Source organism: Archocentrus centrarchus, chromosome 24 (assembly GCF_007364275.1).
Source record: "Archocentrus centrarchus isolate MPI-CPG fArcCen1 chromosome 24, fArcCen1, whole genome shotgun sequence".
In the NCBI taxonomy this organism is placed as follows: Eukaryota; Metazoa; Chordata; class Actinopteri; order Cichliformes; family Cichlidae; genus Archocentrus; species Archocentrus centrarchus.
The window spans coordinates 18,587,628-18,603,889 of NC_044369.1; the positions used below are offsets into that span (position 1 = coordinate 18,587,628).

The 16,262-nt window shown below is 40.0% G+C and overlaps 1 protein-coding gene across 1 annotated transcript in view; it reads right to left on the reverse strand.

Annotated features, from left to right (window-relative positions):
* The window catches only part of nbas (NBAS subunit of NRZ tethering complex), a 213,334-nt gene that overhangs the window by 125,590 nt on the left and 71,482 nt on the right, over positions 1-16,262 (reverse strand). The window contains exons 32-35 of the mRNA XM_030720998.1: positions 12,576-12,688; positions 9,506-9,619; positions 4,579-4,692; positions 1,595-1,752 (exon numbers count right to left, since the gene is read on the reverse strand). Of these exons, the coding sequence (XP_030576858.1) occupies positions 1,595-1,752; positions 4,579-4,692; positions 9,506-9,619; positions 12,576-12,688 (499 nt within the window). The remainder of the gene's footprint in view (positions 1-1,594; positions 1,753-4,578; positions 4,693-9,505; positions 9,620-12,575; positions 12,689-16,262) is intronic.

A 16,262-nucleotide genomic window follows, 5' to 3' on the forward strand; every position in this document is an offset into this window, starting at 1 on the left:
GGGCCGCTGCTCCTCCACATCGAAAGGAGCCAGTTGAGGTGGTTCCAGTATCTGACTAGGGTGCCTCCTGGGCACCTCTTGGGTGAGGTATTCCAGGCAAGTCCTAATGGGAGGAGGCTCCAGGGCAGACCCAGGACATGCTGGACAGATTATATCTCTCAGCTGGCCTGGGAACGCCTTGGTGTTCCCCGGATGAGCTGGAGGAGGTGTGTGGGGAGAGGGAGTTGTGGGCTTCTCTGCTTAGGCCACTGCCCCCGCGACGCGGCCCCAGATAAGCGAAAGAAAATGAATGAATGAATGGATGGCATCATAACCTGCAAATCTGTCAGCTGCCCATCCATGATGTGAATCTCCTGTTCCACTTCATCCCAAAGATGCTCTATTGGATTGAGATCTAGTGACTGTGGAGGCCATTTGAGTACAGAGAACTCAATGTCATACTCAAGAGCTAAGAAACCAGTCTGACATAATTTGAGCTTCATGACATGGTGTATTATCTTGCTGGAAGCAGCAGAAGATAGGTCACAAAGGGAGGACATGTTTATCACCAATGCTCAGGTAGGCTGTGGTATGTGCATGACCCTTGGTGCCCAAGGAAATATCCCTCCACATCTGTTATCAACAAGACATTTTTGCCCAAAAAACTGCAGGTCACTAGATAATTTTTCTTTCTTTAGACCGTTATCTGTAAACACTAGGGATGATTCTGTGGGAAATTCCCAGCAGATCAGCAGTTTCTGAACTACTCAGACCAGCCAGTTTGACAACAACAACCATGCCACATTCAAAGTCACTTAAATCACCTTTCTTGCCCATTCTGATACTCAATTTGAATTTCAGCAGGTCATCTTGACCTTGTCTACATGTTTAAAAGCACTGAGGTTCTGCCATGTAACTGGCTGATTAGATATTTGTATACTGCATTGGTATACAAATAGATAATTAGTTTGTTTATCTTAAAGATTCTTGACTCACAGGCTTGGAAATTAGTTTTCCACAGTGGGTAATGTGGGATAGTTCAGAATTATTGTGCTACTCTTATAGTACATATCAATAGTACATATTAGCCTTGTATTGAATATCAGTTATTGTCTATCATTCATCATCTAAAAACTTCCTCACCAGTCCTAATTTTACTACTTTTTTTTTAATTATAAATCAAACTCCTTCTTTTACAGGTTAAAAAAAAGTGTCTACTTTGTCACAAAATATTTTAAGGCAAAAACACAAAGTCAGAAGTAGTAAACACAAAGTGAGAAGTAGTAAACACAAAGTCAGAAGTAAATCGTTGCAGTAACAATAGCAAAGATGTCCAGCTGAGCCTGTTGGAAATGCTACTCACAAATCTAACCTAAATTCTAAGATGTTTGGACTATGCTATGCTAATGCTATTCAAAAACCACCCCAAATATACACTGAAGCCCTCGTTCCCTTCTGTCTGTTGCCGTTTGTCAGTACTGGACCAAACTGTGGTTCACTGATAACCTGTCTTGTATATTTCCCCCCTTCACTCCCATTGGCAGCTGCTTAAATTGCACAACTGAACATAAAAACTATATAACAATGCTGTTAATAAAAAACCCAACTGGTTTACCTGAGTTTGTAGGTCACTGGAAGCAGCCAGGAGGCCGTGGATATTGTCAGGGGGGCAGTGCGTGAGAGAGAAAGCTAACAGCTCTTGCCGGGCCTCCAGGTCTCCATAACCGTCACACTGACCGAGCAGGCTGCACACCTCCCATGCTGGACTGTACCCTGGAGGGAAACAAAAAGAGAAAGTGTGATGGCATTTTGTATCTATCAGTTACAAGATCAAGGCCTAGCAATGCATAATGACACAAAGTATAGAACACACTCACATATTGAGAAAAAAAAATCTGTGAATCCAGAACAATAATACAAAGAACATAATCCTGAAATATGACGATCCAGGAAAGTGCAACTTTCAAAGCCCTCGGGACATTAATACATACTTAGGTCTTAAGCACACTTCCCCTTGAAGAAACTATCAGCCTGAAACATTGTAACACCCGAGCTACATTTGTTCCAGCTTCATCGTAGCCAGAAACCAACACACTGCCTTGACTTCATTTTCATGAACAGATTCAATTATTCCCTCTGCATTTACAGGCACAGAATACTGTTGCTTATCTGATTACACCTTCTCTCGCTGGCTCTCTCTCTCAGACACCTTTTTTCCTCATCCAGGGCCTTTCCCATTACTCAGGACAGAAAAACTCAATGAAATTTTATGTTTTCTATTTTCTGAGCTTTTTGTTTTCCTGCCACTTAATTTATCTGTGGTGGAACATATTACAGGGTCACAAAAGATATCCTCATACCCGGAGCCTATCGTACCGTTGTTTACCATATTGTTTTCATGCATAAACAGAAACAAAATTACCAACCATAAGACTCAAACACCAAAGAAAAAGCCAAGGTGTAGTTGATATTCATAAAACATGCAAAAAAAAAATACCACTACTGCTGATAACCTCTGATGAATATGAGATTTCTACTTCAATAATGCTTAAAGAAACAGACATACAGCGCAGTGAAAAAGTATTTTCTTATTAAACGTTTCAGGTCATCAAGCAAATTTTAATATTACACAAAAATAACCTGATTAAACACAAAATGAATCCAAACCTTCCTGGTCCTACATGAAAAAGTAATTTTAAATTTAGGGACAAATACTTTTTCACAGCACTGTATATTTTGGTATTTTATACTGATTCAGCATGCCACTGATATCCCATAAGCTGAGCAGGCTGCAAGTCTCCTTTTTTTTGGAAATCAGAGTTTTACTGGCAATTTTGTTTAAGGAATGCTTCAACATTTTAGAAAATATGTCTATTTAAATCTCCTGTTCACAGTCTTCATCTCCTGCACCTCTGAGCCATTTTCAGAGAGTAAAAACAGCAATTCCTTCAACTCAAATTCTTTTCATTTTGGGGGGAAGTGGACATGTTGCAGGGATCCAAATCAGTGGGAGTGGGGCAGGTGTTGAGCAAAGATTTTGCTCGGGTAGAGAAAAAAAAAAAAAATGTTTTTAATCCCCTCTGAGCTGGCATGAGATGGCCAGGGCCACAGTTCAGATCATTTCCTCTCAATGTTCTCCCTCTGAGACATCAGAACATCACAGTAGCAACCTGCACTGAAAGCCTCACCCTGTGTAATGTTGAGAAAAATGATGATCGTTCTACCTTTCTGTCTGTTTCTATAGTCTAACACACCGCCTTCAGACTCGAAAACTGCTTGGATGTATTTGGAGGCCCGGCTTTCATATGATTGCAGACATTAAATTTGGAAGTAGATGTTTGCTCTCTATGCAAGTTTGAGGTCTGTGGTGAAATCCAGCACAGTGCAGGTTGTCAGAACAGGACTTTCAATGGGGGAAAAGCGAGAAGCTGTTTAGACATACAAGGTAATCAAAGCAATATTTCCACAAAGTTTCATCAATTTTGGTTCAAAACCTTTCGAGATAGTGCAAATATGTGAATACTGTCCCTGTCTCACAATGGTACCAACCCACTACAACTCCAGAAATTTTCATTGAAATCCAATTATAATTTTCCACATTATCCTGCTAACAAACAAACAGACAAGCGTCACTAAAACATAACCTCTCCACCTCTCGGGAGGCGAGGTACAAAGATCTGAAGCTTAAGACTGATTTACTTGTTAATTCTGGTGATGCAGTAAAGCAACTACCAAAATAAATAAATAACGGCAAATTCAGGGTCCTGAGTTTAATTCATTAAGATTCTGTAACATAAACCGAAGAGGACTGTTCATGCCAGAAATATTAATGAACTCAGACACTTTTGAAGGAGAAATGGCTCAAATATTTTTTTATATTGTACATCTCATCAGAGGCATCAAGAAACATCTGATGGAGGTTGCTGATACTAAAGAGGTCCTGCAATTTACTGAATTAAGGAGTTCATTTACTAAAACATTTAGAACATTCTGATTTTATAACTGCGATGCTATATGACAAAACGCTATCCACATAGGTTAAAGATAACATTTCTGCTGTGATTTCAGCTGTATGATAAAATGATCACTCAGAGACAGTTAGTTTAGTTTTCATGCACATTTCAACACATTTATGAGAGCTGGTGTGCAGCTAAATGATGTGCTGCTTCCTCTCAGCGAGCAGCACAGACACAAAGAGAGGTGTTACTGTGGCTTCAGAGAAGTAACTAAAGATGCTAAACCGGCAACAATGAGGAGAACCTGTAGGAAAGTGAGGCCAGCTTTGCTCAGAGCTGCAGAGGGTATGTGCACTGAGTTATACTGAGAATGATGTTGTGTTGCATAGTGTCTTAAAATGGTATTGTTTCAACCTATACAGTGCTTAAAGACTTTTGCACAGTACTGCACATGCTGTACTTTAAAATGTGAGATTCATGCCACAGCCACCCTAACTTAACAGATGCTAATCAGTGACTTTTTTGTTTCTCAGTGCTTACTGTAATGAATTCCTGCTTACATGTCACATGTATTATAGTTCCACTAAAGCCTTTACTGGTCTGTGCAGTTTCACACTGCAGTTGACATATGTTGACTACATACCTGCAGCCATGAGGTCCTGACAGTGGATGTACGACACCTTGAAGTCCAGACATTGAAGAGCTTGCTCTGCAAGCAGGGTCAACACTTTGCCTTTTCGCAGTACTTCATCATCCCCTAAGCATGCAAACACAGATATATCCATTTAAATTGGTACAGATGGATGAAAAACACAAAAATTTGTCTTATGAAATGTTTTTTTTTTTTAAATCTTGTGAACATATCAAAACTAAGCAGCAAATCTCATAATGCTGCATATAAACATACAATATCTGTCCCAATACATTTCTTATTAAATCTCCCTCTGAGCAGACTCACACACAGGCTCTAAGCTGGAACATGAATGTCCTCAAATATTAGCTGCACCACAGTTGGTGGCTTGAGAGGACAGAATAATTGGTGTCTACCACAAATGAGATTATTGCTATTTCTGCTCTCAATAAGGGGATATGAAATAATAAAAAAATAAAATAAAATAATACCACCCTACTGTCTTGCTAAATAAAAATAAATCAGAGTTTGATATCTTAGTGTTAGTGGGATTGGGTGCAGAGTTAACATTCATGTGGCAGCTCAGGACAACCTTTGATCTGCGTGTGAGCTCGATAAACAAAAGGCAGAGGACGGGCCGATCAAAAGAGGCACGGTCAGAAACCACTTCTGAATGAACCTGTGCGCTGAAGATCAAAGAACCGGCATCGAGATGAAGAAATGTGATGCCACTGAATTGGTCTGGCTGTTTGCTTGTTTGGGTGTTCGTGTGTGCATGTGTGTGGAGTGAATGACAGAAACGCTGTGTTTACTGTGAAGGGGAAAGAGGTGTTTGTCAAATATTTTCAGGGTGACTGGTGAAATGGCATCTTCAAAAGCTGTCAAGGCCTCAATATAGAGGCGGTTTGTGTCTGTGGCGCCACATCTTTGTTCACCCTGTGCTCTTTTCCACCGTTTCTTTTAAATCAAAACATTCCCTGGCATTTATTTCAAGCTGATCTAAATCAGATATCTTGAAAATCCAATTGAACCCTTTACCTGCCCTTGATGGACCAACCAAAGGCTCTAATGAAAACGTGTGAAACACAACAAATAGGAGATGGCGTCATATAAGCGTTTTATCTGAATGTATTCTAAGTCTCTTTCAGTGGATTATAACAATTATCTATCCAAGTCATTTGGAATATCATAATTATTAATTATTCCAGACAAAAACAATTTTTCTACCTCCAGCCCATAAAATGAAATGATTCATGGAGCTTTTTTTTTTTCTTTTTTTTTTTTTTGCATGGGCAGGAACCAAACCCTGAGGGGTTTTAACCGGCGTGCTGGTGATACCTGCATTAAATATTCACCACAGAGCCCCGGAGCTACGCACCCTTCAAAAGCCTCCCTCCTGCATTTATTTATTTAAAAATTTGTTTATTGCTCTTCTCATCTCCCTTTGCCTCTTTTTTTTTTCCTGAAACCACACAGTGAGAGTTTCCTGCTGACAGAATGTGAGCAGCACAGAGAGAAATGCCACAAGACCAGTTAGCAGGTTTCCTTTAACTGGTGACAGGCCTCAGAGAGAAAAGACAGAACTCTGAATCCAAGAGACAGAAGACAAAATAGGGAAGCGCACGGAAGACACACAGACACACAGCAAAGAGCTAAGCTCATATTCTTGAAAAGAAGATTGATAAGCACGGACCGAGAGAGGGAGACAGTGATGTTCACGCTGTTCTGGAGAGCAAGAAAAAGGACATCAAAAGGTGGGGGTTGGGATTGAAAGGGTTAAAGTATACAAATAATACAGATAATTTTACTTTGCAGGTTTTTTCTAGTAGTTCTCTTCCAAAGGGAAAAAAAAAAAGAAAAAGGAGATTTGAAAGTACTGCAGCCAGCATTTCACATCTTTGTGTATTAAATAGATTCCATTACTGTGTTGCCATGTTCACTGAAATGCAGCTCTGCAGTCTGTAAACCACGCGGGAGATATGAAACATAACACCATAAAAACATAAAGAATTAAATTGCTTTTGGAATTACTGCAAATACACTGCACAGAAACATTTTTCCGGTCGAGATTCTGTAAATATGGTAATTCCTAAGAAAATTAAACATGATAGGATGGAGAGAGAAGAGTCAGATGATTTGAGGGTATAAAAGGAAAAGATAAAATATTAAGGAAATTGAACCTCTTTACTAAAACTGCAGTGCATTACCTTTGTTTGATTTGTGACTGCAGTTTGTTGCTTTAAGAGCTGCGTTTTACATGGAAGGACTTCCAAAGTGCACAGAGAATGAACTCCATTTCATTTCACATCTACTTCCAGCTACTGCACATTCATTTGCAGTCAAATACATGCCAGGTTTATGCAAAATAACTGGACTGAAGTCTGTCCTTTGCCTCGGTCTCTTTGTGCATACCTCTTCAACAACTGCTGTTCTACTATTAGGATTATGTGGCTAATAGCCAAGGTCTTTCAAATATTACAAATTACAAACATGAGCCTGACAGCTTTGAAGTAACAGAAACGTCATATTAAGATGAATACCGCCTGCGAGCGTATGTCAACTTTAAAAGATGGATCAATGCTTTTATATTTTGCGAGACTTTCCAGCCAGCATGAAGCAATAAACAGGGCTTCAAAGAGGGTGACTAAGGGGTGCCTAGACAGTGGGAAAGACAGACACAACAACTAGACATTTTAGAAGGAAAAGGTACCAGCAGAGAATTCCTAAGCAGGAGAACTCTCACTCGTGCAACTTCCACTTTTCACACTTTAAGGGTCCAGGGCGACAATCTCTGAGACTGTAGCCTAAAAATGTAAATCTGTGTGTTCAGTCCTGTCTCTCTCTCTGCTCTTCTTTCCTCTCACCCCCAAACCAGGAACAGTAGATGTAGATGGCGTCCCCTCCCTGAGCCTGGTTCTGCTGGAGGTTTCATTTTGATAAAAGCGAGTTCTTCCTTCCCAGCATTGCTTGCTCATAGGTGTTTGTCTAACTATTGGGGTTTTTTAAAGGTATTTTAAAGCAACTGCCATTTTGATTCTACACACCAAATGAGGAGCGGCAGTTTCTGCCACCTTCAAACACCACAACCGGTTGCTTCCTACACTTACTTGTGCATAAAAGTTTGTGTTTTTGTCTAAATTAAACTCCTAACCTTTTGTGTAGTTGTCTCATCATAGGTTTTTAACCAACCAATCAGCATACATTAGCAGAATAAATAAATAGTGAATAAATAAATATTAATTTGATAGGGAATACTACATTTGCAAAAACTTCAAATCTCAAAATCAAATTTGGCCAAGTCTGTAAGCAGGTGTAAATATTTATGTTAGCTTTTGAGCTCCTATTTACTGAGAATTCTCTGTGATCACACTCTGAGGGAGCTGCAGCCAATTTCAGTATAATGGGATTAAAATGAAGAGAACAGGCTCTCTGTAGATTAGCTGTTGTGCAAGTCTCATAAACAACTCACTGAATGGCGACTGCATGGAGAGACTATACTGGACACAAAATGACCACAAAACAAAATTAAGACTTCTTTGATAAAGTCGGGTAAACTTAAATGTATAAACAAACTGCATTATACTTGAGAGTAGAAAAAAGGCAGCTTTGAGAGCACAAAGTGAGGTTTGAAAATGTTTGTTTGCACTTTCAATATATGTACAGTACTGTGCAAAAGTCTTGAGCCACCTTTCATTTCTTTATCTTTAGCCAGGAAAATGGGAAATGGGCGCAGCGATGTATTAAAATATGAAAGCATGAATTTAAATACAGACTATAAGACAAAAACAGTTTGTATATACAATTCTAACAAGCTTGAAAGTCAGTATTTGGTATGACCACCTTTATTCTTCAACACAGCCTGAGCTCTGAGGCAGCGTTCTTCTAGTCTTCAGGAAGAGTTCTCCAGGCTTCTTGAAGGACATTCAAAGCTCTTCATTGGATGAAGCCTGCTGTTTGTTCTGTTCTTTGTCACAATGATGCCACACTGTTGAAGTCCGTGATCCATGACTGGTAGTGTTCTATTGTGTGTTTTTCTATTCAGGTATGACTTTACTACATTGGCAGTGTGTTTGGGATCATTGTCATGCTGAAAAATGAAGCTGTTCCCAATCAGATGCTTTCTAGATGGTATTCCATCAGACCTGTTGCCACTGATTTTCAGTCCAGTTCTTGTGTAATTTGGCACACCTCAGCTTTTTCTTTCTGTTCCTTCCTTAAGAATGGCTTCTTGACGGCCACTCTTCCACTGAGACTGTTTCTGATGAGGCTTCAGTGTACAGTAGATGGATTAACTGAAGGGCCAGATGCATCTCTCAGGTCCTGTGTCAGGTCTTTGCTGGATTTGTTCCTATTTCTTAAGGAGATGGCTTTTATTTTGAGTCCTGACACTTCTTTTGTCCTCCACTTGTCCACTGCACACCATGCTGAGAAAGGCTTAATGGGTCTTTGCGAATCATCTTGTTGGTGCAAAACTACTATTTTATGCCTGTCAAATTATGTTATACTATTTAAAATAGGTTCTTTGTGAAGTTATGTGTAGACAACAGTGGTTCCTTCATAGGTCAGTGTTAAGTGGCTTAACAAACACAAAAACATTCCTCTATGATCAGGCACAAGGACTGGACTGAAAGTGAGTGAAAAAAAAAAAAAAAACAGCCAATGTCCAAAGAAAAACTTTGAAAGACCTCCAGAAATAAAGCCCTGCTGCTTGGAATCAAAATGTAAAGAAAATAGAGGTGGCTCAGGACTTTTGTACAGCACTGTATTTATGGATTTTTGCTTGCAAGCTGCAACACCTCATTCTTAAAAACTACCTCAGTCAGGTTTATTGAAAGTTATGGTCAAACACATTTTAGCTTGATAAAACTCAAAAGAAACAAAGCGTGATGAGGTCAGCGTGCTTGGTCGTGTGCGACTGTGCGTGTGTCTCTACAAGTACCTGACACTCTGAGGAGCGAGGCCAGATTGAGCAGAGTGGTGGACTGCTTGTAAGCTGTGGAGCAGTGGGCGATGCACTCCTCTATGAGAGACAGACGGTCTGATCGCAGTCGCACTGGAGGGAAAACAAGGAAGACAGTGGGGATGGGTGTCAGATTTGTTTTGCTAATTACTGTATTCAATCTGGAACAAGTAACAGCTGATGACAAAGTGATAGGAAATTATGTACAGTGAATGATGAAGCAGCACATGTCAAGATGTCAGGAAAATAATATAACTCTGTATAATTCATACAAGTATAGCCCAGCCCTAGTTCAGTGATACTCTGAAGGATATTGGTGATTTATTCCGCATAATTAAATATTATTAAAATTAGGGGTGAAATGTGTCAAAATTTCCATATATTTAGTTTTAAGTTTTAGTTAGTATTTAGCATTAAAATGGTATATGGTATACCTTGAATGGTAATTTTAAAAAGGAATAATACATTAATGTTCATTCATGTGTGGCAAATGTTTGGTTCATGTATCCAAAAAAAAAAAAAGGATATCTATCTTCTCCTATGGACAGATTTGCAGATTTTTTCCAGTTATATTCAACTGAAAAATGAACATGTCTCACAAAACAAGACAGAGCAAACCTTTAACTGAGAAAATAGTTAACAAATATGACAGTATGACAGAACATTTATATTTTAAAACGTGAATTTACTGCAGTCACTCACATTTTCAGTGGTTTTAATACTGGAGTGGTTCTTTGAAGCATCTATCAGAGCCTGACACAGTTTGATCAACACGTTATAATTTTGCCAACTAAGCATTTGGTTTTATGACTATAATCCTTAAAAAAGCAGGAGGATGGCCTGAGTTATTTACTTAATTGTGGGACTTTTTTTTACTGTGTTGCAAGTCACTAAGAACAGTAAGAACATGTCCTGAATGTGTCCTTCAATATTAATCACAGTCCAGCGTCTGAATCATTAAGTTTAACAGCCTCCTCACTGTCAAAGACACTACCTGTGGCCGGCCATGTCACACTGCAGAGTAGATGGCTGAGCCGCAGAGCCGTGCAGACACATTTCTGATTTATTACAGTAGTATTTCCTTGCAGTGAGAATGACTGTAAAAAACTGAGACATATTGTAGAAATTGCTCTTATTTTTTCTTAAGATACTCAGGCTGTTCATCATCTGTTTTGTAAATGGATGGTTCATTAAGTGTGAACGTTCCCAGAATGTACTTCTTTACACTAAAAGAAAGAGGAAAAACGTTTTATTAATGAAGTAGTTTCACTTGAGATCAAATTGGGCTGAATGCAGCACAGGAAATAAAACAAATTTGACACCCCAGGTTTATTATTTACAGTTTTTAGTTTAGGAACTCCATCTGGTACTCTAACAGTGTTAGCATTACTCCATTCTTCCAAAATATAAAACTACAGCAAGGTAAGCCTTTGATCTTTCAGATTCAATCTTCAGTCTGAGGTATTTCACACTTATTGCATATTGTTTGACATCTATATGATCAACTATTTAATTTTTCACTGATAATACCTCACAGTATATATGATCCACAGGGAAGTAGGGATGTTTTTGTTTTGGTTTTTTTTTAAAAAAAAAAAAAAAAAAAAAAAAAACAGGATTCAAACTTTTTCCAGATCTATTTCCATATTTCTCCAAAGTTGAATTGAAACCCTGAGAAATGGCAGCTTTAGAGTCTCTGCAGGCCTCTGCTAGCTTTGTGCACCCTGCTGAGGATCTTTATGGCTTTGAATGACTTTGGGCGAGGCCTAGAGGGAATTCTGAAGAGGGTGGTTTGTATGAAGCATCGCCTTAGGCTCTATAGGAGGGCTGCCGGGGACAGCCTGAGATGGATTACATGTGTTCCAATCCTTCCAACTTCATATTTTTGCATGTTTATCTGTGGGAAAGGGAACTTAGAGTATAGCTATTACTTTGTGGAGAAAAAAAAAAAAAAAAAAAAGCTGATCTTTTCACTATGTCCTTGATTCAGTACAAATAAGAAGCAGGAGAATACCACAGGCAATACAGAGCCATGAATTTAATGTGGCCCTAAGCACTGACATTGACATAAGCCATTATCATTAATGCATGCATGTGTCACAATAAAAACAATCATTTCAAAATCTCCTACACAACAACTCCTCTTCTGTTCTCTATTGCAATTTTTCTTCATTTTTTCACAGTTTTCCTTCATTTTTTTTCTTCTTTAATATCCTTCCAAAGATCTGCCCTGTTTTCACTTTAAGTGGGCAGAGAAAACTTAATGTGAGCACACTGCAAGGAGGAGAAGAGAAGGCTAGTAGGTGGTAGGTAGCTAGGGGAAAAAAAAAAGAATCCTGGAGGTAGGTGATGTATGTAAAGAGAGAAAAGGGGAAAAAGGGTGAGAGGGAGCGAGCAAGAGAGGGAGGGAAGGAGAGGCAGTGCAATTTATGGCTCTCTCTGTCACAGTGGTTTTATACTGGCAGCTCGATTTGATGAGGGCAAAGGAGGGAGAGCGCGGAGGCCTTGGGGGCAAACAACACCTCGCTGTAAAGGTGAGGCGATGAGGGGCCAAGCTGGTTTATTCAGCCTCCACAGTTTTCTTTAACAGGGAGGCAAGACTGGAACCACTGCTGTAGGGTACCCGAGTGGGGCCAGAAAAGAATGAAAGCAGGAACATGGAGGTGAATATAGATAGGCCAGCTTTACAGTTGAAGGATAAATGTTAAAAAAACATTGTCTGAGCGTGTGTGTGTGTGTGTGTCTAAGACAGAGGACACACATCCAAACCAAACATTTCAGTCCTAATTAGGCCATTGGCCAGATGTTGTTTGCTCAACAGTCGAACCAAAAATAACAATATATTTTGATAAAGTGACAAGAAGAAGCAACATATGGAGGAACGGAGAACGTGACAGCAGGGAGGGAGACAGCCTGGACAGTGAGGCGAGGCAAGAGAGGTGGGGAAAAGGGTGCTTAAATCTCCTACATGTCTGGCTTTAAGAACTGCTCCCACTACAACTGCACCGACAACTGCTAACTTCCCACACAGACACGCATTCCGCACTACCTTGCAGAGGCAGGATGCTGACGCTGAAATCTTCGAGCTGGCTGAGGCCGTTGATGAGGTCCAGTTCTTCCTGGATGGCCGGAGGACAGTCTGTGATCAGCTGGAGACAACCCCTGATGAAGATAATAAGCAGGTAAAACAGCAAGGACTGGCTTATAATCCAAGCTGATGTCCCTAAAAATTATAAAGCCACTTTTTGTCCATGTATTCTAACAGCAGTGCAGAAAGCTGTTGTAAAACATAACTCACTGCTTGACAAAACGAGTGGGAAGAACTAAAGGGGTTTTACTTAATTTGGTAGACATTTCAGAGCTGTAGAAAAAAGTGATTATCCAACCCGAACTCTGAAGTTTCAACATCATGATGAGAAACATGGCGACACTTCTCAAATGGATTTAAATACAAAGTGCAGACTAATTTGACAGACGTACAATAAAAAACAGTTTTCTCTTGAAATACGAGCTGCACTCATTACCCTTAATAGGATTATGTAGCATATCATGCAACAGATACAACAGTACACTGAATGTGCAAATGTGTGGGCCTGGAAGTGTATACAGTGCAAAGTAAAATATAGCAGTGACTGAAAAAGAAGGGGGAAAAAATGCAAAATGATTAATTTGCAAATAACACAAATCCCAGATAAAATAGCAGCTTAAAGTTCTGACGTCAGCATCGGTTGAGTGGAAACGAGGGAACTTGTCCTTGGGACGTGTGTTCGCTGACGAGTTTTAACTCTCATAGTGAGTAAACAAAGACAACTGACAGAAATGTCTCATAATCCTTTTAAGTGTAATGAGTAATCCAACCTCTACTTCTTAAAAACACTGACTCAAAATTGTTGAGTAGAGTACACACACTCTGGAAAACACTCCCCATGCAGCTTCCCACTCTTTGAGCACGGCTGCTGTTCTTGCCAGAAACAAGAGGTTTGTCCTGGCAAGGATGAGAGCAGAGGAAAGGGCTGCGAATGGGCGAATGAGAGACAGAAAGAGGGCATACTGATTATGTACTCGTGCTGTGAAGTATCTGCAGGCACGTGTGTGTGTGTTGTGTGTGTGTGTGTGTGTGTGTGTGTGTGTGTGTGTGTGTGTGTGTGTGTGTGTGTGTGTGTGTGTGTGTGTGTGTGTGTGTGTGTGTGTGTGTGTGTGTGTATTGAGCCAGCTTTAGAAAAGACAGAAAATAAAAAAATCATTTTTAGTGTACACGCTTTGCAGCACTGTGATTTCCAGATTAAAAACTTTGTGTTAAAAAGACACACAAGGTAACATTTGTAAAGCAGTTATCAATGAAGCACAGCAGCAGAGACCTTGCACTTCTTTTGCAGCAGAACATCAAACACCAGTGTACTGACGTCCTGTTTTTTTTCTTCTTCATCTTCCTTGATTTCTGTGTCATTTACACTCAGGTTCTTTCCTACTCGTACAAAGACTTGTGCGAGGAGCTTTCACACATCTGAGAGAAACAACCAGCAAAAAAATGAAACAAAATCCTTCTTTTTGGGCCAACATCCAAATACTCTTCCTTTTTTCCATGAGATATATACACATATACATTTCCACATGGATTTAAAAATCTTTGATACAACATCAAATTTTGATGTATGCCAACTATAACGAGACTAAGCTAAATGACAGGGTTCAATATGCTGCCATTCCTCGACTGTTATTTTTGTCAAGGCCTGACATTCTTGGCACAGTCATGATAACTGCTGGAGGATCATAAACCAAGCTTCTGCTCTGTGTCAACTCTTTCTTGCAATGTGAAGCATTTTGAGCTGCATGTTTGTATAAAAGGTGCTACATAAATAAACTTAAGTAAAAAGGGGTTAAGTAATACAACGTGAGGATCCTGCTCTAGTAATATTAAAATTGGTGTGGAAACAGGGAGATGTAATGATTTATGGAGATTAAATAAATCCTAGTTTGAAGATACAAGATTTAGAGATAAAATTCAGCAAGCTATTAGAAGTTACCGCCGGAACAATGACAATGAAGAAGCAACACCTAATGTGTTACAGGAAGCAGCCAAAGAACCAGGAAAGATAATATTATAAGCAGTTTAGAAAACATAAAAAAAAGAAATAAATTCATTAAATAAGAAATGGGAAGACTGAGAATGGCGCACAAATGCACAGGAGATGAAAATATTAAAGAGGAATTTTCAAACTGCTAAACTAATATGATTAGTTGATGATAAGGAATAAGTGTTCACTTTTACGAGACAAAAAAAAAGGAAGGTAACAGCCCAAACCATCAAAGCTTTTAACATATGAGCTAAAAAATAAAAAAATAAAAAGAAGCAAGAAATCATTTTCTAAAATAATAATAAAAAGATACTTCTAACACTCAAAAACTGTGTTTAAAAAAAAAAAAAAAAATTATCCATTTTCTTCTGCTTGTGTTTGGGCTGGAGCCTATCCCAGATGTCATCGAGCAAGCGGTGGGTACACCCTGGACAGGATGCCAGTCTGTCACAGGGCCAACACCGAGAGACAGACAACTCACACTAACATTCACACCTATAGCCAATTTGCAGTGACCAATTAACCTTCTCTGGACTGTGGGAGAGAGAACCAGAGAGAACCCACACAAACACGGAGAGAACGTGTCTGTGTGTCTCCTCAGAGAAAAGCCCAAGCCGGCCGGTGGATTCAAACCCAGGACCTTCTTGCTGTGAGGCAACAGTGCTAACCACCACATGGCACCATTTAGATTATTCAGCATAATAAAAAAATAAATAAAGTATGTCTTTAATCTGTAGACTCAATGCTCCCTTCTTGAAGGCTGTCCGAAAAACTGCATCACTCGGCCACCTGCGGGTCAAGCTTTCAACATGATCAGATCAAGTTGCCATGGCGACTGTGCCCTGCTGAACTGCTTGGTGCCCTCTTACTGCTTGCAGCTACAGGGTTGGACAATGAAACTGAAACACCTGGTTTTAGACCACAATAATTTATTAGTATGGTGTAGGGCCTCCTTTTGCGGCCAATACAGCGTCAATTCGTCTTGGGAATGACATATACAAGTCCTGCAGTGGTCAGAGGGATTTTAAGCCATTCTTCTTGCAGGATAGTGGCCAGGTCACGATGTGATGCTGGTGGAGGAAAACGTTTCCTGACTCACTCCTCCAAAACACCCCAAAGTGGCTCAATAATATTTAGATCTTGTGACTGTGCAGGCCGTGGGAGATGTTCAACTTCACTTTCATGTTCATCAAACCAATCTTTCACCAGTCTTGCTGTGTGTATTGGTGCATTGTCATCCTGATACACGGCACCGCCTTCAGGGTACAATGTTTGAACCATTGGATGCACATGGTCCACCAGAATGGTTCGGTAGTCCTTGGCAGTGACGCGCCCATCTAGCACAAGTATTGGGCCAAGGGAATGCAATGATATGGCAGCCCAAACCATCACTGATCCACCCCCATGCTTCACTCTGGGCATGCAACAGTCTGGGTGGTACGCTTCTTTGGGGCTTCTCCACACCGTAACTCTCCCGGATGTGGGGGAAAACAGTAAACGTGGACTCATCAGAGAACAATACATGTTTCACATTGTCCACAGCCCAAGATTTTCGCTCCTTGCACCATTGAAACCGACGTTTGGCATTGGCACGAGTGACCAAAGGTTTGGCTATAGCAGCCCGGCCGTGTATATTGACCCCGTGGAGCTCCCGACGGACA